This window comes from Oncorhynchus clarkii, chromosome 2 (assembly GCF_045791955.1).
Source record: "Oncorhynchus clarkii lewisi isolate Uvic-CL-2024 chromosome 2, UVic_Ocla_1.0, whole genome shotgun sequence".
In the NCBI taxonomy this organism is placed as follows: domain Eukaryota; kingdom Metazoa; phylum Chordata; class Actinopteri; order Salmoniformes; family Salmonidae; genus Oncorhynchus; species Oncorhynchus clarkii.
Genome location: NC_092148.1, coordinates 28,538,908 through 28,562,026, shown reverse-complemented (window position 1 = coordinate 28,562,026; position 23,119 = coordinate 28,538,908). Strand labels below are relative to the sequence as shown.

At 41.8% G+C, this 23,119-nt stretch overlaps 1 protein-coding gene and 1 pseudogene across 1 annotated transcript; both read right to left on the bottom strand.

Annotated features, from left to right (window-relative positions):
• Nucleotides 1–4,157: 4,157 nt before the first annotated feature.
• On the bottom strand, nt 4,158–7,282 carry LOC139377133 (sialic acid-binding Ig-like lectin 5; annotated as a pseudogene).
• Nucleotides 7,283–15,643: 8,361 nt separating this feature from the next.
• Nucleotides 15,644–21,162, bottom strand: LOC139377124 (uncharacterized). Its single transcript, XM_071120149.1, has 6 exons — nt 20,985–21,162; nt 20,548–20,850; nt 20,153–20,252; nt 19,393–19,495; nt 18,949–19,002; nt 15,644–18,244 (listed from the first exon to the last, which is right to left on the bottom strand). The coding sequence occupies exons 1-6, from the start codon at nt 21,160–21,162 to the stop codon at nt 18,083–18,085; spliced, it is 900 nt and encodes a 299-aa protein (XP_070976250.1). The 3' UTR covers nt 15,644–18,082.
• Between the last annotated feature and the right edge of the window lie 1,957 nt (nt 21,163–23,119).

The following is a 23,119-nucleotide window of genomic DNA, read 5'->3' as shown; positions in this document are numbered from 1 at the left end:
ATGGTCTATTGGTTCTATATCCTCACAACAGCAGAGCTTCGATGATTTTATGCCCCAAATATTCAACAAAAAATTTGGTGGCAAGAATTCTAAATAATAACTTTAGCTGAAAAGTACGAAGTCTTGAATCTTGCGTTGTTTTATATATCAACTCATGTACCATGGAATCGGTACATCAAAATCTCTTCCTAACTATTTTGCAATCTGTATGGCACAGTTGTCAACATCCTGGTCCGCAAATTAAACTGGTATACTTTCCTATTTATGCTATTTTTATTCCTCCCAGTTTTGATCCTTTATATTGGACAGACAGTTCCCTACCTCCTCCCGCTGCCACCCGCCTCCTCCATTTTTGGGGCAATGCTGTAATCAATTGGTTGTACTCTTGGATTGAACAGACCTTCCCGTACAATTCTCATAACTATACCATCACAATTTACAATATCATTTAAGTACAAAATACCATTTTCAAACATCTTTCCCATAAATACAGGTATTTTATCAACCAGCACATTTGAGTTCAGCCATAATATTTGTTGTAATATTTGTTCTATCTTTTCAGGGGGGTGAAATTGAAATTGTAGCCAGTTCTGCCATGCTTGTTTGAAAAAGACAGATACTTTGAAAAAAGTATCATTTTCAATTAATCAAAAATGAGACATGACAATCTGCACAAAGGCAAAAAGGCAATTTTTAAACAATGGATGAGCTTTTCCTATTAATCTACTTGAGAACCATTTAGGGTTCAAATAAAACTTTTGAATGAGTGAAGCTTTTAGAGAGGTTAGGTGCTTTTATATTTAATCATCTCAACCCACCCAATTCATATTCATTATATAGATAGGCTCGTTTTATTTTGTCTGGTTTAGCGTCCCAGATAAAGCGAAATATTGTTCCTCATATGATTTGAAAAACTAATCATCAGGAGTAGGCAGCGCCATAAGTAAGTGAGTAAACTGATATATCACTAAGGAGTTAATCAGGGCACTTTTTCCATGAATAGACAGGTATTTACCTCTCCATGGTTGCAGGATCTTGTCTATTTTTACAAGTTTTCTATTGAAATATATTGTGGAGAGCTTATTTATATTTTTTGTGATATGAATACCGAGAATGTCTACTTCAGCCCATTTAGTAGGTAAGCTGCAAGGTATTGTAAAAGTGTAATTTTTTTATGATCCAATATGTAATATTGTACACTTATCATAATTCGGTTTTAGTCCAGAGAGTACAGAAAGGTTATCTAGATCTTTAATGAGACATTGCGGACTCAACATAAAACTTGAGTCGTCAGCATACATGGACACCTTTGGTTTTAAGCTTTGGATTTTTAATCCTCTAATGTTGTTATTGGATCTGATTTTAATAGCTAGCATTTCGATGGCCATAATGAATAGATATGGTGACAGCAGACACCCTTGTTTAACTCCTCTTGACAATTCAAAACTCTCTGAGAAGTAGCGGTTATTTACCATTTTACACCTGGGGTTGCTATGCATTATTTTTACCCATTTTATAAGAGAATTACCGAAATTGAAAAAATCCAGGCATTTATAAATAAATTCCAGTCTTACTTTATCAAATGCCTTTTCAAAATCTGCTAAAAATACCATTCCAGGCTTCTTATATGTTTCATGATGTTCTATTATTTCTAGTAGTGGTTATTATCTCCAATGTTAAATATCTGTCTGATCAGGATGAACAATACCTGGTAAAGATCTTTTAATTCAGAGTGGTATGCATTTTGCTAGTATTTTTGCATCACAACATTGAAGTGTAAGGGGCCTCCAGTTTTTTAGAAAGGCCGGGTCTTTATATTTGCCGTCTGGAACTTGTTTTAATAATAGAGAAATCAGACCTTCCTGCTGAGTACCTGACTGACTACCATTTCTATAGGAGTAGTTAAAACAATCTAACAATGGAGCTTTTAGCATATCAAAAAATACTTGATATACCTCTACCGGTATGCCGTCAAGCCCTGGGGTTTTTCCAGACTGAAAGGATTTAATAGCCTCAAAAAGATCTTCCTCTGTAATTTGGCCTTCTCACTGATCTTTCTGTACATTTGTTAATTTTACATGTTTTATATTATTTGGAAAGAATTCCTTACCGTAATCTTCATTCAGTGGGAGGGGGCAGTCTTGACACAAAATGTTGAACATAAAAGCAATGGTTCATTGGATCAGTCTAACACTTTGTACATACACTGCTTCCATCTAGTGGCAAATATCTAAAATGCACCTGGGCTGGAAAAACACTATGGCATTTCTCTTGCAATCCATAGATGATGGTCCAACATTTTTTTTTAAATGAACGTTTTTTTCTTTGTATTATCTTTTACCAGATCTAATGTGTTATATTTGCCTACATACCTTTCACATTTCCAAAAACCTCATAGTTTTTTCTTTCAAATGGTACCAAGAAAATGCATATCCTTGCTTCAGGGCCTGAGCTACATGCAGTTAGATTTGGGTAAGTCATTTTAGGCGAAAATTTAAATGGATCCTTAAGAGGTTTTAAGGAGGGATCACATGATTCCATTCGGGTTATCAGGAGAGATCAGCCAATGAATTATACTTGTAAGCAAATATTTCCTAACTGCAGGTGGCAGTAAATCGGCATCCTTAGCTTTATTCCTGTTCATATAACACACTCTAGGTGGCAGAATGCACCATTGCACCACAAAGAAATATTCATCACAGGAGCCGCAGTGGTTCACAGGGCTGCATACCCACATGTAGTCAGAGCCCAGACTCTGGCTCTGACTACATCTGACTACATATGTGGGTATAGATGTGGGTATGCAGACCTGTGAGCCACTGCGGACCCCTGTGATGATTTTCTTTGTGGCCTCCACCCCCATCAAAGTTGCCCATTCCTGATTTATTCAATTGGTAGCTTATAATTACTATTGAACGAAATTTGTGGAGATGGTAAGTTGAAAAATGTACCATTTATACATTCTTTTAACAGATTTCAGAGAACAAACAAATGAAAATACAAAAAAAGATTGAGGTAGTGCCTCAATATAAAACAATACTGCAATAATGCACACTTATGAATAGAAAAATATTCTCATAAATGGGTTAGCTGACAATGTCATGAAAACGATAGACGTGCTTCAATGGGGCAGAAGACCACATGCTGTGGTGATTCTGGATGGCCAGATATCTAGCAACAATGACACAAAGCTGCCATCTGGCGAATAGTAGGTGGCTTGTTTCAGCTAGTTTTATGTTGTTATTGAAATGTCATATTTCTGGGGGGTGTTATTTGCTAATATGGCACACAAAAAAATGCTACCTAGCTAACCAAACAACTGTAACAATGTATTTGAGAGACAACAAGTGCTCATTGTGCAAATGTATTTATATTTTTAGACATTGGAGACGAAATATGTGACATGTTGTCAACAATCTAAGCCAACCCAGCTGTTTTACCACATAGTTGTGTACACATCTGTTTTGTTGCTAAACAACCAAGCTGTCAAAAGAAAACAACATAATGTACTTTTTTTCTTGATTCTTTAATTTGAGCTCTCTGGCTAGCCCAAAATGAGAATTGCCAACATTTCCAACAGTGTATCAGTATTCTGTTTACAGAAATATATTGATTACATCCACACATACTACCTAATATCCCCACCCACTTGTCAAATCAAAATGCAAAATGAAAGGAAAGAGGAGAAGAAAAAAGAAATGGCTTGACCTCTACTTTTCCCAGCCACGTATGTGTCAGTCCTTCCCCTTGGTGACAAAACACTGTCATTACAAAAGTAAAATGACTCTTCCTTGAAAAACTTTATAAAAACTTGAACAAAACTTGCTTCTATGTACAACTAGAAAATATTCTTATTGAAAATGTACAACCACCAGATACATACAGTACCATCTGACACAGGGCTGTAAAATAAATCATTTACCAAAACTATTAACTACAGTAGTTTCAGTTATTAAACAACATCTCTGTATTATCATAAAACATTCAAACTTGTTTCAGCACATGAGGAAACAACACCAAAACTACAGTAGTTTCAGTTGAGCAAAAGTCTCAGTATCAACATAAAACATTCAATCTGGATTCAGAAAATGATATAGGAACACATGGCTATATAATACTGCATGCTATCCCCCATGTTTCTAGTGAAAATTGCTGTGTCACTCACCACCCATAATAGCCTTGACGTTGGAGTAAAGCTCTGTATTCTCATATGTCTCTGCTGCTGGCTTACCATTCTCGTTCTCCTCCTCGTACATCACTCCACTCCCCTCTCCTCCACCTTCATACCCTTCTTTCTTCTTCTCTCGTTTGATTTTGGCGTACTCTGACTCTGAGGTGGTGGTCTTCTTCTCTGCCTCCTCAGGAGTCTTCTTCAGTTGGGAGTAGTTGATAGTGGCGTAGTGCACATCTTGAGGTTCTTCCCCTTTGGCAGAGTTTCCTGCAGCTCCACTGGTCTGGGGTCCTGTGTTTTCAGCTCCCTCCATCAGCACCACATGCAGAGGGGTCTGTTCGCCCCGCACAGCCTGTCCTGCATTTGTCTATGGAGTAGATTACAGAGAGCACTGTGTGAGGAGTCTTGTTAGCTTGCTGGTCCCAGATCTGTTTATGCTGTCAATGCTAACAGAATGTTGGTAAAGCTGAAAAAAGAAGGAAACTGGTACGGCACCTGTTGGTCTTCACATGCCACCATCTCCAGTTTCGTTAAAGGGCTTTTGGAGTCTGAGTCCTTTGGGATCCTCTCTTTGCATCTAGGGAAAATGTTATAAATAAAATGTCTCAATAACTATATGTTAGAGAGGTTAGCAAGCACCTCCATTACAACATGGTGCAAGGCATTGCAACTTTTGACAATATATCTGATACTCTTGATAGGAAATGTGAATTTCTAAAGACAATCACCAACACTCATATAACACTAACTGTACTTCAGTAACAGAATGCATGTACCTTTTACATTTCCCTGTCAAACACAGGATGATACAACAGATGGTGGCTGAGAAGGCTGCACCAATCACAAATGCAGCAATCAGTGGTGGGTTCAACAGCAGAGCCAAGATGTCTTTAGAGACTTCCTCTATAAAGAGAACAAAGCATGTATGATTTTAGAAGTTGCTCACCATACTTTGTATCCTCTGATCTTCTTTTGAAATGAAATAATAACATGATATTTTCTCACTCAAATCATATACATGTAATTCCTCTATGCTGCATACTTATTGGGTGGGATAGGGAAGCTGTTGCTCTCTAACAAAGTAACAACTTATATCTTTACCTCCTCGCTTTCCTTGGCTCTCTTTTTGGGTGACTTGCAGCTTCTCTCTCACTCTGCCCACTTCATTTGTGCTGACACACTCCACAGTAGTGTTGGTGTGGTTTCCGACATGCATCCTGATGGTGGTGTTCACTGAGGACCTCAACACTGATTTAGTGAGGGAGTACTCCTCAGTGTTAAGCCAGCCTATGAGAGGTAAGGGAACCCCCTGGCTGACACACACACAGGTCATGACCTTTGCCTGGATGACACACCCAGAAGCATTGAGAATCACAGGATGGTCTAACGAGAGACAGAGGGGGAAGATATATCATGGACAATTTAAAGTAAACATGTTTCAAGCTATTTTGTGTTGTTTGTACTCACACATCACAGTGACAACAATGGAAGCTGTCAGAGTCCTGTTGAGTTGTTGAGCTTTACACACATACTCCCCAGCATGTTCTCTTGTCATGTTGGAGATGGTGAGAGAGGCCAGTCCAGAGTTGTTCTCTTCCAAAGCTGTTGTCCCATTCTTACTCCAGGTGATAGATGGTGGTGGTGGGTAGCTGTCAACAAAGCAAGACAGATTCAGGGTATCACCCTCTCTCACTGTGTTACTACCAGAGATCTTGGGTTCCTTCACATCTAGAAAATAAAGTATATAATCAGTTTATCATGTTCATGAATTATAACTGTTGAAGCACAACAAGCTGTTGGGTTGTGCAAAGTAAGGTCAGATGATGTAGGCTACTTACGAGTCACATTCAAAGTCACTGTCTCCTCAGTGGTGATGTTCCCTTTGAATGTCACTTGGCACGTGACCTTGGTGGTGTGGTGCTCTGCTGAAGGTGTAAAGGTCAATGTTGAGAAGTGGGTTGTTGTGACGCGGGTCAGATCCTCTCTCCTTTGTGTGGTGGTGTTGTCTCTGAGCTCAGTGATGTTGTCTCCTGTCCCTCTCCATGTCCATGTGATGTTAGGAGGAGTTCCAGAGCAGATTCCCGGGGGGGTGCAGGTCAGGGTCGCTGGTTCTCCCTCTGTCAGAGGAGGAGTCAACACTGAGGGCTTCTGGGTCAGAGCTGGAGTTAGGAAATAGAAACACAGACTGAGGCCTAAATTCAATCAGGATCGTGGAAGATTCGCACAATAGCATGATTTACATTTAGAGGCAATGTTCCCGTATTCATGGTAAATGCACGTCGGCTCAAATATATTTACCTTTACATTTAAGTCACGCTATAACTTGGATTTTGTATCAATGTAGAAAACAGCAGAAACATACACTCATAGAAAGTATGAAATCCTAGTACCGGTTTAGAAAAATAAACAATTTGAAATGGGAGACTTGGGGAAATCTTGGGCTTTGTAAATTGGAGGTACTTATGTTACAGTAAGTGTACATGACAAATTACACTAAAGTAATACTCTTGTCACTGTAACTAACAGTAATAGTCATGCTGTACCTTTCACTGCCATTTTCAGTTTCGTCTGGTATGTAAATTGACTTATGTTGCCAGTGTTCAATGTTCCGGACAGTCTTAATTGATAGTCTCCGTCATCAGTCTTAGTGATGTCGTTGATGATCATACTGCAGTTCTTCTTTGTCAGGTCTGTCTCCAGTAGTGGAATTTCTTGAGTGGAAAATAGAGTCCGTTTCGACTTTAATAGAACATCGTGCATCAGGGCATTTAAGCCACATTGCTATGCTAGCAAGGAAGTCATCAGGGTGAGTGAACAAACATGGAATAACAGCACATAGTCCAGTCTGTGGTGTTATCTCTGCTGGACTGAAGGTGATGTTGTATGCTGCTGCAAGGGCCTTCTCTGACGGAGGGAAATGAATATAGTCATGAGTAATACAAGAAGCACTGATACTACTTCACTTGTTTGTAAAAAAAATAATGTGACAGTATCTGTTGGGATGTGTGTCATATGTATATTAACAATAGTAGTGATAAAAGGAACCTTACTTGGGCATGTGGTTCTCTCTGTCAGAGAGAGAAGTAGAGCTGCCCAGATGAGGACCCACATCCTGCCTCTACTGCCTCGATGAATCAACCACAACACCGGGGTCTCTCCTCTTTCTCCTCTTTCTCTAATGGTCACTATCTCTGTCTGTGTCTACTGGTATGGAGCAGGAGACGAGTGTGAAATACAATATGAAATGGTGTTGTGAGAATAACAACATATAGCAATACACATTGGATATTAATATTTCATTACACCTTTATGAGTGCTACAGTGGCATTCATAACAACCTTCTTAGCACTTTTATTCAACTAAGATGTATTTTTCTGTAATGCCTAGAGAGGATGTCAAAGAAACATTTATGCTCAAGGTTCATATGAATTCCTTCTTCACAATTGCTCATAAATATATTTAACTGCATTCATAAATATTTATTCCTATGCTATTTAAAGCCTTATGAAGGAATGTGTTGTAATGCCCTAAATGAATAATATTACCATTACATTACATAGTCATAATTAAGTTTTAACAGTCATTCAATGTATCCTAGACAAAAATATATAATTGTTCAATAGCTTGTCTTTTGATCCATGCAGAGAATAAGACTGAATCAGCACATTACCTCTCTCTGTGTGCTCTCTCTTCCTATTGACTGTGAGCCCTGTGTGAGTCTCTGATGGGTGTGAACTGTCACTTCATGTCCCCAGTCTGTTACTCCTCCCTCTAACCTGGTGCTGCAATCCAGGAAGTCCCTCTGTACTGCATACCACCCAGCTATACTGTACTGTATCTAGACCATAATCAACCCAAGCACATCAACCAACCCATCAAACCCCACCAATCCACACATACCACCCAGCCATACTGTACTGTATCTAGACCCTAATCAACCCAAGCACATCAACCAACCCATCAAACCCCATCAATCCACACCTATCAACCAGCCTTGATCAACACTGCAATCCCCTTGCCTTGTATATTCAGATGTAGCTTTATTTCATAAGAAAGTTTCTATAAGATTTCTATAAGAAAATGTGTACATATTTCAAGATTGGCTGTTTGAAACATGTGCATGTGAATTACATGGAGAATGCCTTGCATTGGATAGAGATAAGATGGCAATAGTCTCACTGTTATTGATGCCCTCTGTGGTCTGAGAAATGAAGCCCTGTACCCAATATGATAGATCTGCTGCAAAAAGGGTACTGCCATATTCTGCAGTAACTGACATAGTAACTATAGTAAGTATAGTGTGCTAAATGCACTTATTATGGACTGTCACACCCTGACCTTAGTTATCTTTGTTTTCTTTCTTATTTTGGTCAGGTCAGGGTGTGACTAGGGTGGGTATGTTAGTTTTTGTATTGTCTAGGGGTTTTTGTATATCGAGGGTTTTTGTAAGTCTAGGTATATGTAGGTCTATGGTGGCCTGAATTGGTTCCCAATCAGAGGCAGCTGTTTATTGTTGTCTCTGATTGGGGACCATATTTAGGTAGCCATATTCCTTGACTATTTTGTGGGTTCTTATTCTATGTTTAGTTGCCTGTCTGCACTTTTCATATTAGCTTCACGGGTTGTTTTGTTACTTTTTTACTTTGTTCAGTGTTCTTTCTTCATTAAAAGAAGAATGTATGCTTTTCACGCTGCGCCTTGGTCTCCTAATTACAACAACCTTGACGTGGGCGGAAGGTAGCCTAGCAGTTAAGAGTGTTGGGCCAGTAACCGAAAGTTTGCTGGTTTGAATCCAAGGGGCCGGCAAAGGGTAAGAATATGCAGGGTAGGGTTAAATGCAGAAGACACATTTCAGTTGAATGCGTTCAGCTGTGCAACTGACTAGGTTATCCCTTTATTATCAACGTTAGAGGCTACTGGGTTGTATTCAATATATTTTTGTGATGGTTCTATACCACAATCTTTCAAGTATAGAGACATATAAGACCCACTTATGAAGAGTGATGATTCTTTCACCGTTACATTATGTTGACTTAATAGCAAGAAGACATGGTAATAATGCAACTGATCACAGCCTGAAATGGAAGGAATTTGTTGCAACAATGCCTGATAAAGTATCAGTAATGTGTAAACTGTCAGATGAATTTCAGTTTCAATTTGTGTAGTTGTAAAGGAAGTGCATGTAGTCATAAATAGTTTACTTCATCTTCACACTTTGTGACTGTGATATTTGCTATTTGTTAGGTCGGGTGTTACTTCCCCGAAAAACTTACACTTAAACTCTACACCATGTTCCTTGAAATATACAGTGCCTTTGGAAAGTATTCAGACCCCTTAGCCTTTTCCACATTTTGTTGCATTACAGCCTTATTCTAAAAAAGGATGAAATAAATAAAAAATCTCATCTACACACAATACCCCACAATGAGAAAGGCAAAAAAAATGTTTTTATCAATGTTTGCTCATGTATTATAAACAAAACAGAAGTACCTTATTTACATAAGTATTCAGACCCTTTGCTATGAGACTCGAAATTGAGATCCGGTGCATCCTGTTTCCATTGATCATCCTTGAGATGTTTCTACAACTTGATTGGAGTCCACCTGTGGTAAATTAAATTGATTGGACATGATTTGGAAAGGCACACACCTGTCTATATAAGGTCCCACAGTTGATCGCGCATGTCAGAGCAAAACTAAGCCATGAGGTCGAAGGAATTGATTGTAGAGCTCCGAGACAGGATTGTTTCAAGGCACAGATCTGGGGAAGGGTACCAAAAGATGTATGCAGCATTGAAGGTCCCAAAGAACTCAGTGGACTACATCATTCTTAAATGGAAGAAGTTTGGAAACACCATGACTACCTAGAGCTGTCCACCCAGCCAAACTGAGCAATCTGGGGAGAAGGGCCTTGGTCAGGGAGGTGACCAGGAACCTAAACAACTCTCAGACCATGAGAAACAAGATTCTCTAGTCTGATGAAATCAAGATTTAACTTCTGGAGGATAGCATGGTTGTAAGAGCATCATGCTGTGGGGACGTATTTTAGCGGCAGGGACTGTGAGACTAGTCAGGATCGAGAGAAAGATGAATGGATCAAACTACAGAGAGATCCTTGATGAAAACCTACTACAGAGCGCTTAGGATGTCAGACTGGGGGAAGGTTCACCTTCCAACAGTACAATGACGCTGGGCACACAGCCAAGACAACAGAGGAGTGGCTTCGTGACAAGTTTCTGAATGTCCCTGAGTGACCCAGCCAGAGCCCTGACTTGAACCTGCTCTAACATCTCTGGAGAAACCCTAAAATAGCTGTGCAGCGACGCTCCCCATCCAACCTGACAGAGCTTGTGAGGCTCTACAGAGAAGAACGTGAGAAACTCCCCATTTAGAGATGTGTCAACCTTGTAGCTCTAACGGTTTTCTTCTTCCTCTGACAAGGAGTGTGAAATATCAGACCAATATGCAGCGTGGTAAGTGTTCGTCATATTTATTACACTGAACACAGAAAACAAACGAACAAGAGCATAAAGGAAAACCGAAACAGTCCCGTATGGGGAAAACACTGAAACGGAAAATAACCACCCACAAACAAAAGTGGGAAAACAGGCTACCTAAGTATGGTTCTCAATCAGACAACGATTAACAGCTGCCTCTGATTGGGAACCATACCAGGCCAAACACATAGAAATATAAACACAAGAACAAAACATAGAATGCCCACCCCAAATCATGCCCTGGCCAACCTAAAATAGAGACATGAAAAAGGAACTAAGGTCAGGACGTGACAGTAGCTTCATACCCAAGAAGACTAGGCTGTAATTGTTGTAAAAGGTGCTTATCAGATGGCGCCGGAGGGGATGGCTGCCGTTTTATGGGCTCTTAACCAACCATGCTATTATGTTTGTTTTTTCACATTGTTTGTAACTTATTTTGTACATTATGTTGCTGCTACCATCTCTTATGACCGAAAAGAGCTTCTGGACATCAGAACAGCGATTACTCACCTTGAACTGGACAAATAATTTTTCTATAATGAGGCGGACGAGATGGATTTACTCCAGACACCCGACAAGGCCCTCATCCCGTCAAGAGACGGAGATATTGCAGAAGGAGGTCGGGGTGCCTTGTAAGTTTCCGGCGATGAGTGGTTAACCTGCCTTTACCATCGGTACTATTGGCCAACGTACAATTGTTGGATAATAAAGTGGACAAACTATAAGAACGTATATCCTACCCAAGGGTATTAAAAAGTGTAATATCGTATGTTCCACCGATTTGTGGCTGAACGACGACATGAATAACATACAGCTGGCGGGTTATACACTGTATCGGCAGGAAAGAACAGCAGCCTCTGGTAAGACAAGGGGTGGCGGTCTATGTATATTTGTAAACAACAGCTGGTGCACGATATCTAAGGAAGTTTCAAGGCTTTGCTCGCCTGAGACCACCTTTACTCCACACACAGAGACGCGAATAAAGCTCTCCCTCGCCCTCCATTTGGCAAATCTGACAATAATTCTATCCTCCTGATTCCTGCTTACAAGTAAAAACTAAAGCACGAAGCACCGGTGACCCAGTCAATAGAAAAGTGGTCCGAATAAGCAGATGCTAAGCTACAGGACTGTTTTGATAGCACAGACTGGAATATGTTGCGGGATTCTTCTGATGGCATTGAGGTGTACACCACATCAGTCACTGGCTTCATCAATAAGTGCATAGATGACATCGTCCCCACAGGACTAAGATCGAATCATACTACACCGGCTCCAACGCTCTTCAGATGTGGCAGGGCTTGCAAACTATTACAGACTACAAAGGGAAGCACCGCAGCGAGCTGTCCAGTGACACAAGCCTAGCAGATTAGCTAAATTACTTCTATGCTCGCTTCAAGGCAAGTAACACTGAAACATGCATGAGAGCATCAGCTGTTCCAGACGACTGTGTGATCACGCTCTCCCTAGCCGATGTGAGTAGGACCTTTAAACAGGTCAACATTCACAAGGCCGCAGGGCCAGACGGATTACCAGGACGTGTTGTCTGAGCATGCGCTGACCAACTGGCAAGTGTCTTCTCTGACATTTTCAACCTCTCCCTGTCTGAGTCTGTAATACCAACATGTTTCAAGCGGACCACCATAGTCCCTGTGTCCAATAACACTAAGGTAACCTGCCTAAAAGACTACCGACGTGCGCTGTAGCACGTCTGTAGCCATGGAGTGCTGTGAAAGGCTGGTCATGGCTCACATTAACACCATTATCCCAGAAACCCTAGACCCACTCTAATTTGCATACCGCCACAACAGATCCACGGATGATGCAATCTCTATTGCACTCCACACTGCCCTTTCACACATTGACAAAAGGAACACCTATGTGAAAAATGCTATTCATTGACGACAGCTCAGCGTTTCACACCATAGTGCCCTCAAAGCTCATCACTAAGCTAAGGACCCTGGGACTAAACACCTCCCTCTGCAACTAGATCCTGGACTTCCTGACAGGCTGCCTCCAGGTAGTTAGGGTAGTTAACAACACATCCGCCATACTGATCCTCAACACGGGTGCCCCTCAGGGGTGCGTGCTCAGTCCCCTCCTGTACTCCCTGTCCACTCATATCTGCATGGCCAGGCACAACTCCAACACCATCATTAAGTTTGCTGATGACACAACAGTGGCAGGGCTCATCACCGACAACGATGTGACAGATTAGAGGGAGGAGGTCAGAGACCTGGCCTTGTGGTGCCAGGACAACAACCTCTCCCTCAACGTGATCAAGACAAAGCAGATGATTATGGACCACAGGAAAAGGAGGGCCGAGCACGCCCCCATTATCGGGGCTGTAGTGGAGCAGGTTTAAATCTTCAAGTTCCTTGGTGTACACATCACCAACAAACTAACATGATCCAAGTTTTGTCGTGAAGAGGGCACGACAAAACATATTTCCCCTCAGGGGACTGAAAAGATTTGGCATGGGTCCTCAGATCCTCAAAATGATATACAGCTGCACCACCAAGAGCATCTTAACTGTTTGCATCACTGCCTGGTATGGCAACTGCCTCCGACCGCAAGGTGCTACAGAGAGGTAGTGCGTACGGCCCAGTACATCACTGGGGCAAAGCATCCTGCCATCCAGGACCTCGACACCAGGCAGTATCAGAGGAAGGCCCTAAAAATTGTCAATGACACCAGCCACCCTAGTCATAGACTGTTACCTCTCTGCTACCACACAGCAAGCGGTACCGGAGTGCCAAGTCTAGGTCCAAGAGGCTTTTAAACAGCTACTACTCTCTGCTTATTATCTATGCATAGTCACTTTAATAACTCTATCTACATGTACATATTACCTCGACTAACCGGTCCCCCCGCACATTGTCTCTGTACCGGTACCCCCTGTATATAGCTTCGCTATTGTTATTTTACTGCTGCTCTTTAATTATTTGATGCATTTATTTCTTATTTTTGTAGGTATTTTTCTTACAACTGCGTTTTTGGTTAAGGGCTTGGAAGCATTTCACTGTAAGGTCGCATGTGACAACTAACATTTGATTTGATTTAAACAAAGTTCTGAGTAAAGGGTCTGAATGTACATTTCATATTTGTTTTCTTTTTTCTATACATTTCCCAAAATGTCTAAAAAGCAGTTTTTGTTTTGTCAGTATGGGGTATAGTGTGTAGACTGATGAAAAAAACGATTTTATACATTTTAGAATAAGGCTGTAATGTACAAAATGTGGAAAAAGTCAAGGGGTCTGAATACTTTCCGAATGCACTGTATATGTTGTTTATACTCAGTTTATGCAGAGTTTAATAAACTATAGTTTTTTAAAAGCACTTCTTTATAAAACACATTGTTTCATGATTCGGACTAGGCACCTTAGTTCCAGTGAAGGGAATCTTGAGGCTACAGCATACAATGACATTCTAGACGATTCTGTGCTTCCATCTTTGTGGCAACAGTTTGGGGAAGGCCCTTTCCTATTTCAGCATGACAATGCCCCCGTGCACAAAGCGAGGTCCAAATAGAAATGATTTGTCGAGATCAGTGTGGAAGAACTTTACTGGCCTGCACAGAGCCCTGACCCTCAACCCCATCAAACACCTTTGGGATGAATTGGAACGCCGACTGTGAAACAGGCCGAATCGCCCAACATCTGTGCCTGTGGCTGAATGGAAGCAATCCCCGCAGCAATGTTCCAACATCTAGTAAAAAGCCTTCCCAGAGGTGGAGGCTGTTGTGGAGGCTGTTACAGCAGCAAAAGGGGAACCAACTCTATACTAATGCCCATGATTTTGGAATGAGACGTTCGATGATCAAGTGTCCACTTACATTTGGTCATGTAGTGTACTGTCAGTTACCACATTTCCATCCACAATGCTTATGCTGGTAAATTCATACCGTTTAAAAAATTGTGATGGAACCAGGACATTTCGATGATACAATTTTCTAAATGCAGACAGATCATTTGTTCGTTCCACATGGTGGGATATTTTTGTGTCGGTAAAAATGTATTATGGGAGAAATAGCAGTGGAAAATCACGCACTGATTATATCTGCAGCAAGTCAGTTTGGTGGAAACGTGCACATTTTATTCTGCATGAAAATCTGTCGCCAATTGGATGGAAACCTGGCTGGTGGGGTAAAGAGTAGAGCTAAAGTAGAATAGTGTTGGACCAATTAAACAAAGTGTTTTCAAGTCATAAAATGTGATTTAAACCGACTTAACCCTAACCTTAACCACACAGTTAACCCTAATACTTAACCTAACCTCAAATTAACACTACAAATCTCTGCAGCTGACCCATCTAGCGAAATTCGCTCTATTCTGTAAATATCAACCTGCCGCAAATTGTGGCAGCCCCCCCACACCTCTCCAAAATATGTCTGTATGTGTATGTATGTGTGTCTTTCGGAGGGGTTGGCTTAAAAAAGGAAGTCAAATTTTGGTTGGACCTTGTGTGCAACTGACCAATAAAGTGATATAAGCTGCCCCCGGGGCGGCAGGGTAGCCTAGTGGTTAGCGCGTTGGACTAGTAATCGGAAGGTTGCAAGTTCAAATCCCTTTGCTGACAAGGTACAAATCTGTCGTTCTACCCCTGAACAGGCAGTTAACCCACTGTTCCTAGGCCGTCATTGAAAATAAGAATTTGTTCTTATATCAATCTTAATAAACAGGTTGCAACATACTGTAGCTGCTTCCTTTATTCTACTTCTTTCAGTACTGCACAAATTGGCTCTAAAATCATGTCAGTTAACAGTGTTTCTGTGACTTAAATAGCAAAAGGGTGAACCGAAGATAGTACTTTGTTTCATTGTGTGGGGGGAATAACTGTTACATACTGTATCAATAAAGTCATACTAATACATGGAGATATAGAATGTGTTCAGGGTGTATTTTCCATACTGTTTTGGGTATGAGAAAACATATCAACTATATAGATAACAAACTGAACTGGTCACATTCTCTGTTGTTTACTTGATTTATTTGTTGTTTGGACCCAAAGAAAGATGGCTTTGCTTGAGGCGGGACAGACTTGTAAAAGAAAGAGAATGATCAAACATCATCATAGAGCTCTTATTGTCATTAAGTAATAACAGTGCTAATTTGCAGAAGGATTGCAGAATTCTGATCGGAATTATTGTGTCAAAGATATAAAAAAAAAATCATCACAATAATAATAATGAATACCACAAAGTAAAGAAAGTACAAATCTGCTTTACAACACACTATGTGACAAACAAATTAGAGAAGACATGAACAACGCTTCTCCATTTTGTTCCCAGGTTTAGAAAGAAATAAACCCCCCATGAGGCGTTCAAGAGAACTGACGACAGTAAGTGTTACTAAACGGATGTCCATATTGGCATGTCTCAATGTTGGGCAACACATCTTGAACGCTCCGCCATTAGGTCTAGTGACTTAACCATGTCAGAACAATGACATAAAATATGTTATTAACAGTCATGACAGCTGACATAAGCTTGACACCGTCATGGCACAAATCTTTGCTTCAGTCAGGTTATTGGCTTAGCATACCGCTAGCCAACTAATTTACATAAATACCCATTTGTGTCATGACAGTGTAAAGGGTTGTCAGTATTTTGACATCAGTTTTCATGACCGAAAATGACATGTGTTATGTTATGACAGCGTTATGTCACCCTTATGACAGAGAAGTCAGTTAAAGTGTTACCGAACCTGTATCCGACTTGCCTGTGTAAACCATTGTTGCAATAGTGAGCATGTACATACCGTAGTGTATCTACACATATGGCTGACAGCATAATAGTCATGCAGGGTATTTATTTACATAATGTATACTGGTATCCTTTTACCCATCCATATGCAGCTTATTAATATTGTATTAACAGTCATTGTTATCTAGTGTTGCCATTAGTGAGCTTGGAGATTACATTACATGAGTTGATCAAGTATGTTTGAATAGCACAACCAACTGGTATATGTTGTGCCACTCAAATGCCTCCTCTGATACAACCCTATAGGATTAGGCATCGATTTCACACTTCACAACCATTGAAGTAGACATTTTGTGAGAAGCGGTCTCAGGTAAAGTGATCTTTTGAAACACCCACAGTGATCAGTGTTCGCTGATCTTTCAGCACTGTTTACATACACACACACACATTGTCTCAACGAGATACATTTTGTCCTGCTGTGCGAGTGTTACAGTGGAGTCATGTATGCCAGATTGATCCAAAAATGTATTCTAATCCATTGGTTCCCATTTAAGGATAAGTTAACACGTACCCTTAGCAAAACATCGTCCAAAAATACTAGTAATTAAATCATGGGCAACGGAATAAATAGAACATTCTGTGTTACCCCGGCATATTTCCACAAGAGCAAAACACAATGCAATCAGTGCTTATAATGCATAAAAACAAAAATATTCAGGCCACTTCTTGCACGAGCAGAACCTTGTGTTCGAGGCTCCACAAACCTGTAAGAGTATCAATTTTCTGTCTTTATATAAAATCAAAGAAATATTCATTTCTCATCATCATCAAAAGCCACGGAGTCACAGCACACATCACTATTGAACTATATGTGGGCACAGAATATGTGAGATGAAGATGACAGGCTTCAATTGGATGTGTATCAGGCCTAACGTTTGTTGAACACTGGTCAGCGTTGACAACCACTGGATCAGGAAGAGAGAAGAGATCCCTCATTTCCTCCAGATCCAGGGTCAGAAATAGAGATAAGAAAATAAAAAGCACAAAACACACCCCTTTCCCTGACACTTCGACTGGCAGCGGACACAGTGGAGAAGAACTATAACGGATGGATCTAGACAGTTAGCCTGGTATCCAAACTGATTGCGCTGCGTTTCACAGGAAAACTGGTGAGCTCAGCGTTCAATCTGGTTTAACCAGGCTAGCTATGAGTATGATATAGGGTGACATACAGAAGGGGAGCCCCAGAAAAGCAATGCCAACAATTAATGGTGTAGAGATGGAAATAGCAACATTGAATCTAGATGATACAGTACAGTAACTAACGCATTGCACCTGTTGTGAGGGAATTGTTTGACTATGAACAATAGAGTAAGAGCCTGGAGACCGACAGCTGCTGATAATACAAAGATCTTTTTACATTGTCCACTGGGCCGTGTTCTGACCCTGCAAGTAGCTACCAGCAGTCCTGGGTGGCGAGATGTGACTGGGGTTCCCCTTGGAGGCTTGGGGGTCGACTAACGGGGACGTCATTTGAGATGATTCAGGGACGGGCGGAGACGATGGGAGTTCTTGGTGTGACGGTGAAGGTTGGGGGTGGAGTCTACGGGGGAGGGGGGAAGACGTTTGAAGAGGTGAATGACGTGAGGAGGGGGGCGACAACATGGCTGCCACTGTGTCCCGCGGTGACGATGGGTCAGGGAAGGATCGCGATTCATTTGGCCTTGATCTCGGTGTAGTCGCTGCCGTCATCCCCCCTCCCTGAGGCCCCCCCATCCCTGGAGCGCCCCCCGAGAAACTGCAGGGCGGCGTAATTCAGCTCTTGCCTCTCCAGGTCTGCCATAGAGCCCACAGGTTGATAATCCCCGTCTTCTCCCTGTTGAAGATACGGAAAGAGAGAAGGCCCATTCAGAATCACAGGTTATATCAGCACAGTGCCACCAATGCCATTGACACCTCAGAACATTCAGAGTATAAAGGGATAACATGACAGACATTGAGAGAGGAGAAAGGAGGGTTAGTAGTTACTGGTGAGCAGAGGCGTAAAACAAGGAGATTGAGGCGGTTTAGCATATCCTGTTAGTATCGAGGCAGCCGTGCAACAGTAGTACTGGAAATCAAAGGCAATAGAGCACATGGAAGCTGATCTCAGACAGCAGACGACTGTGGGCCAGATCTGGTTGTTTTGTGACACATACAATGTGGCTCAGTTCTGGCACCACAATGAGTCATATGGCCCAGATCTGGTCCAAATGTATGAGATGCGAACTGGGGGAGGGTTGGCACTTTGCTTATGGGCCATCTCTGGCTTGAGTTATGTGGCCCTAACAACTTCCCATAGTTACTTTTGGTCTGAATGTGGGCCACATTGCCAGGCAAGGTCTGGACATTTCATGCTACAGATCCACTTCAGGACCGTAACACCAAGTGGTTAACTGGGTAAAATGGTAAGTCGTAATATTGTAGATTAGAGCCAAATTTGGGCCATCGTATAATTTTGCTGTCTGTGATGTGTGAGGGATGCTGTCTACCACTGAGACTTGGAGTTGGGATTGGGGCTGGGTTGTTTAGGAACCTTACCGTGCTCTCCTCTAGAATGGAGTTAAACTTTGAGCCCAGAAGCTCTGTCTTAAGCTGTGCAAGAGTAAGGGAAGAGAAAACAGAGACAGAAGAACGCAGAGAAGCGATGAAGCAGAAAACAGATGTCTGGAAAGGCTATGGTGGCAGCTACACCAGTGGTACTGTGATAGATAGCTATAGTGGTACTGGGATTCTCAGGCTAGGCCAGTAGTTGACTGGGGAAGTTTACATTTTCTCTTTAACATAAGAGGTCATATAGGTTTTTGATTATTTATGAATATCTCTATGGAATGAACCTTACTTTACATCAAAAATAGGACATGAATTGAATGGGTATAGTATAGTTTCAGTATCAGCAACGGGTAAGCTATCATTCTCACGTTTAAGACAGATCTGAGAATGGTCATTATCATCATTATAGTCATCATCATCAACATGTCTCACCACTTTCTTCCTCAGACATTGTTTGTCCTTCTTGACTGTGCTGTAGTACAACGCTGGGTTCTCCAGTTTAGAGACCAGGTCCTGCCCAGGGTTGCCATTCTCTCTGGGGGGTGGAGTCACAAGATCAGACTCGGTCTCATGGCCACTAACTAACTCAGGGCGACACTCCAAGCCTGGGCATCCATTTTAAAACAAGGGCCTGCTTCCCAACGCAGTTAATAATCTACAGGCCCATGGTTCATGGTTGTGGTCGACGTTCATGGTTGTGGTTATTGGTTCATGGGTTTAGTTGCGGTTGAGCTGACACCCTCTCTTGGAGCGACATTCAGTAAAAGCTTTTGTCGGAATGTGATGTATTGGTATAATGCTGAAGCACCTTAGTTAAGTAGGCTACCGTGGCTGTATTTTTAGCATAGCAGGTCAAGGGTACAAAGCAGGGAATTGAGCCTGCAAACTATAGGCTACGGTTAGTCTGGCTTGCTAACCCAATCCACCAAGCAGCCATTTTGGATCTCCATCTCAGAGGATTCCAGAAATGGGACTAGGGATGGCAAATTAATTGAACTCGCTCTGGCGTTAGCATAACTTATGACTAATGATTCTCAAGTCCGTTCATCGATCAATCATTCACTCATGAATACACAGAGGTGTTTTAGAATGGATGGCGAGGCTGAAGTGTTTCCTTATCGTCGATTCAAACAGGAAATGACCTGTACCTCGCATCGACCCCTGTCACAGTTAGTGAAGGGTGGATACTCACTTCTTGTTGTTATGGCCCACATATCTCACTGCTGCGATGATGAAGGCGATGACAGCCACTCCACCGATGGTGCCAACAATCACTGCCATCATGTACTTCTCTAACATCGGACAAGAACATCATATTGAAGACAATATAGAAACATAAAATACTGTTTAGCTAGGTCCTGGTACTATAACGTATTTACATTCAAGATAATGCCATTGCCATATCAAGCCAATGGGGTAGCCAGTTTATGCTCTTACTTATACAGTCAATCTAGATATCATATAAAAGGTACTACACTTCTGATTTCAGTTCAATCTCTCATGTATGCTTGGCTATACAACGTGTAGCATTTTAATTGTATGCGTTTGTTTCTGTGTTTAACCATAAACCTGAACTTGTGTACTCACTCTCCTGCTGTAACTCCAGATGAAAGCTCTCCGACCCGTATATGTTGCTGATGCTGCAGTGCACATTGACAGCACCGTTGCCCAGGCGCTCGCCCTTCTCCCGTAGTTTTATCATGCCCGTGGACGTGTGGCCGTCCGTGTGCGTGTAGTAGTTGTAGCGGCCGTCCGTATCGTTGATGGTGATGTTCTTGTCGGGGAGGTAGAACTCGATGATGGGCTCAGGGTTACCCGTAGCCATGCAAACACACTGGACTCCCTCCCTCACCACTGTGCACTTGGACTCTTCCAGAAGGACAGGGGCGTCTGAAGAGAGGGTGGAGGTAAGGATATGACTGACATGTAGAGTTGGATGGCATGGTGTAGCGTGGTGTAATATAGGTGGTACAATACGATATGATACCATCTGTTATGATACCACATAACATAACATAATATGCTGGTCCCCTGCAGGAAGGTGAGGTATCGGAGGTCCCTCCGCCCCCCTCTGGACATCGAGGGGCCCCCGGGGGTACATGGTATCTTGGACTCTAGATGCAAGGTGAGGGGCCTGCAGTACCTCGTGGATTGGGAGGGGTACGGTCCGGAGGAGAGGTGCTGGGTACCGGTGGAGGACATCTTAGATCCAGGTATGCTGAGTGATTTCCATTACCTCCATCCGGATCGCCCTGCGCCTCGCCCTCCAGGTCGTCCTCGAGGCCGGTGTCGGCGCATTGCGGGAGCCGGGTGTCAGGTGCTCCATGGTCGTCGTCACCGGTCTACTAGCTGCCACCGATCCCTTTTTCCTTTCTGTTTGTTTGTCTGATTGTTTTCACCTGTTGCTCATTTTGGTTCATTATTTAGTCTATTTAAACTTTTAGTGCCCGCTTGCTGTTGTGCGGGCTTATCTTTACTGTCAGTGGTGGTGCTGGTGTGTTCTTTGCCTGCGTATTATGTTCTTTCCCTGTTTTGGAGACATACGTGTTCAATGGGCATTGCCTGTTTGTTTGGCTAGACAACGCGCAATAAACAGATTTCTTTGGAAGTTTACTCTCTGCGCCTGACTCTACACCCACCACTCCTAGAAATACGTGGCTAGACAACGCGCAATAAACAGATTTCTTTGGAAGTTTACTCTCTGCGCCTGACTCTACACCCACCACTCCTAGAAATACGTGATAGTCCCAGACTCTACCTACACAGCCCGCATTACAGTGGTGCTAAAAAAAGACAAGGACCCTCTATCCTGCTCGTCCTTCCGGCCCATAAGCTTGTTGGATTTCGACTACAAAATAATTACCAAATTGCTCGCCAAAAAACTAAACAATCTTCTTCGCAAAATAATAAAAGTGGATCAAACTGGATTTATTAGAGACAAATACTCTTCTGATAACATTTGCCGTCTATTTGATATTATTGATCAAGTAAACACACAGAAGACCCCTGTCCTGCTGGCTTCACTGGATGCCGAGAAGGCATTCAACAGGATGGAGTGGAGCTTTCTGTTCTCAGTATTAGAAAAGTTCAATATGGGCCCAAACTTTATTAAATGGATTATGTCCCTATACTCTCATCCAAATGCCATGGTGACTACTAATGGTCTAAATTATTTAGGAAGTGGCACAAGACTAGGATGCTCGCTGTCCACACTACTTGTTGGGGGCGGAGCCTTTGGCAGAGTTGATAAGGAGCAATCCAAGTATTATGGGTTTTCTGCAGGCGGCCTGCAGCACAAGATTTCACTCTACGCGTATGATGTCTTGCTCTACATATCCAACCCTGAGAAATCCCTCCCATTTTAGACACAATTGCTCAGTATGGCAAGTTTTTAGAATATAAGATACATTTTAACTAATCCACTGTTTGCCCTCTTAATCTTACACTCAACAGCTCCATGAAGACACTGTCCATTCCAATGGAAGACACAGGGGTTTCAATACCTTGGGATCTTTGTAACACCAGATCTGAATTGCCTTTTCAATGAAAAGTTTATTCCACTCCTGGATCGAATCAGAACGATCTCCAAACCTGGATCTTCCTCCTAATTATCTTAGTCGAAGAATCAATGTCATCCGTATGAACATCCTCCTTAGATTTAACTAGTTTTTTCAGATGCTCCCAAGCTATCTCCCAGTTTCCTTTTTCAAACCAACTAACCAAATTTATATGGGGGCAATTAAAAAAGGGTGTTCTTGCCCTTCCCTGCCTTCAATTGTACTACTGGTCTGCCCAAATTCGCAACATGCTAACATGGATCACAAACAGACAAGACTGGTCTGCCTCCTCTTCAATCCGAGAGAGATATTCTGAGGGCAGGTTCATGTCTCCTTATTCTGTACACAAAAACTATTTAAAACTGTATAACACAATAGTGTCTTTTGAAAACTGGTTCATATTTACCAAAGTCATTAGCAAATGTGACTATGTATATATTTATTTAGCCGTTAATGTATTTAAAGCCTATTTCGGCAAATTAATCAAGTTAGATTTGGGTAAATCGTTTTAGGCGAAAATTGTAATGGATCCTTAAGAGGTTTTAAAGAGGGATTACATGATTCAATTCGAATAATCAGGAGAGATCAGCCAATGATTTATA

Bases quoted from the DNA above. Each gene is read 5' to 3' on its own strand.
- LOC139377124 (XM_071120149.1), bottom strand. From the start codon at position 21,162: ATGTCCTCCACCGGTACCCAGCACCTCTCCTCCGGACCGTACCCCTCC. The intron at 20,253-20,547 runs GTGAGTACACAA...GTCCGATGTTAG, and splicing joins TCTGGAGTTACAGCAGGAGA to AGAAGTACATGATGGCAGTG. The intron at 19,003-19,392 runs GTGAGACATGTT...ACTCTTGCACAG, and splicing joins AATGTCTGAGGAAGAAAGTG to CTTAAGACAGAGCTTCTGGG.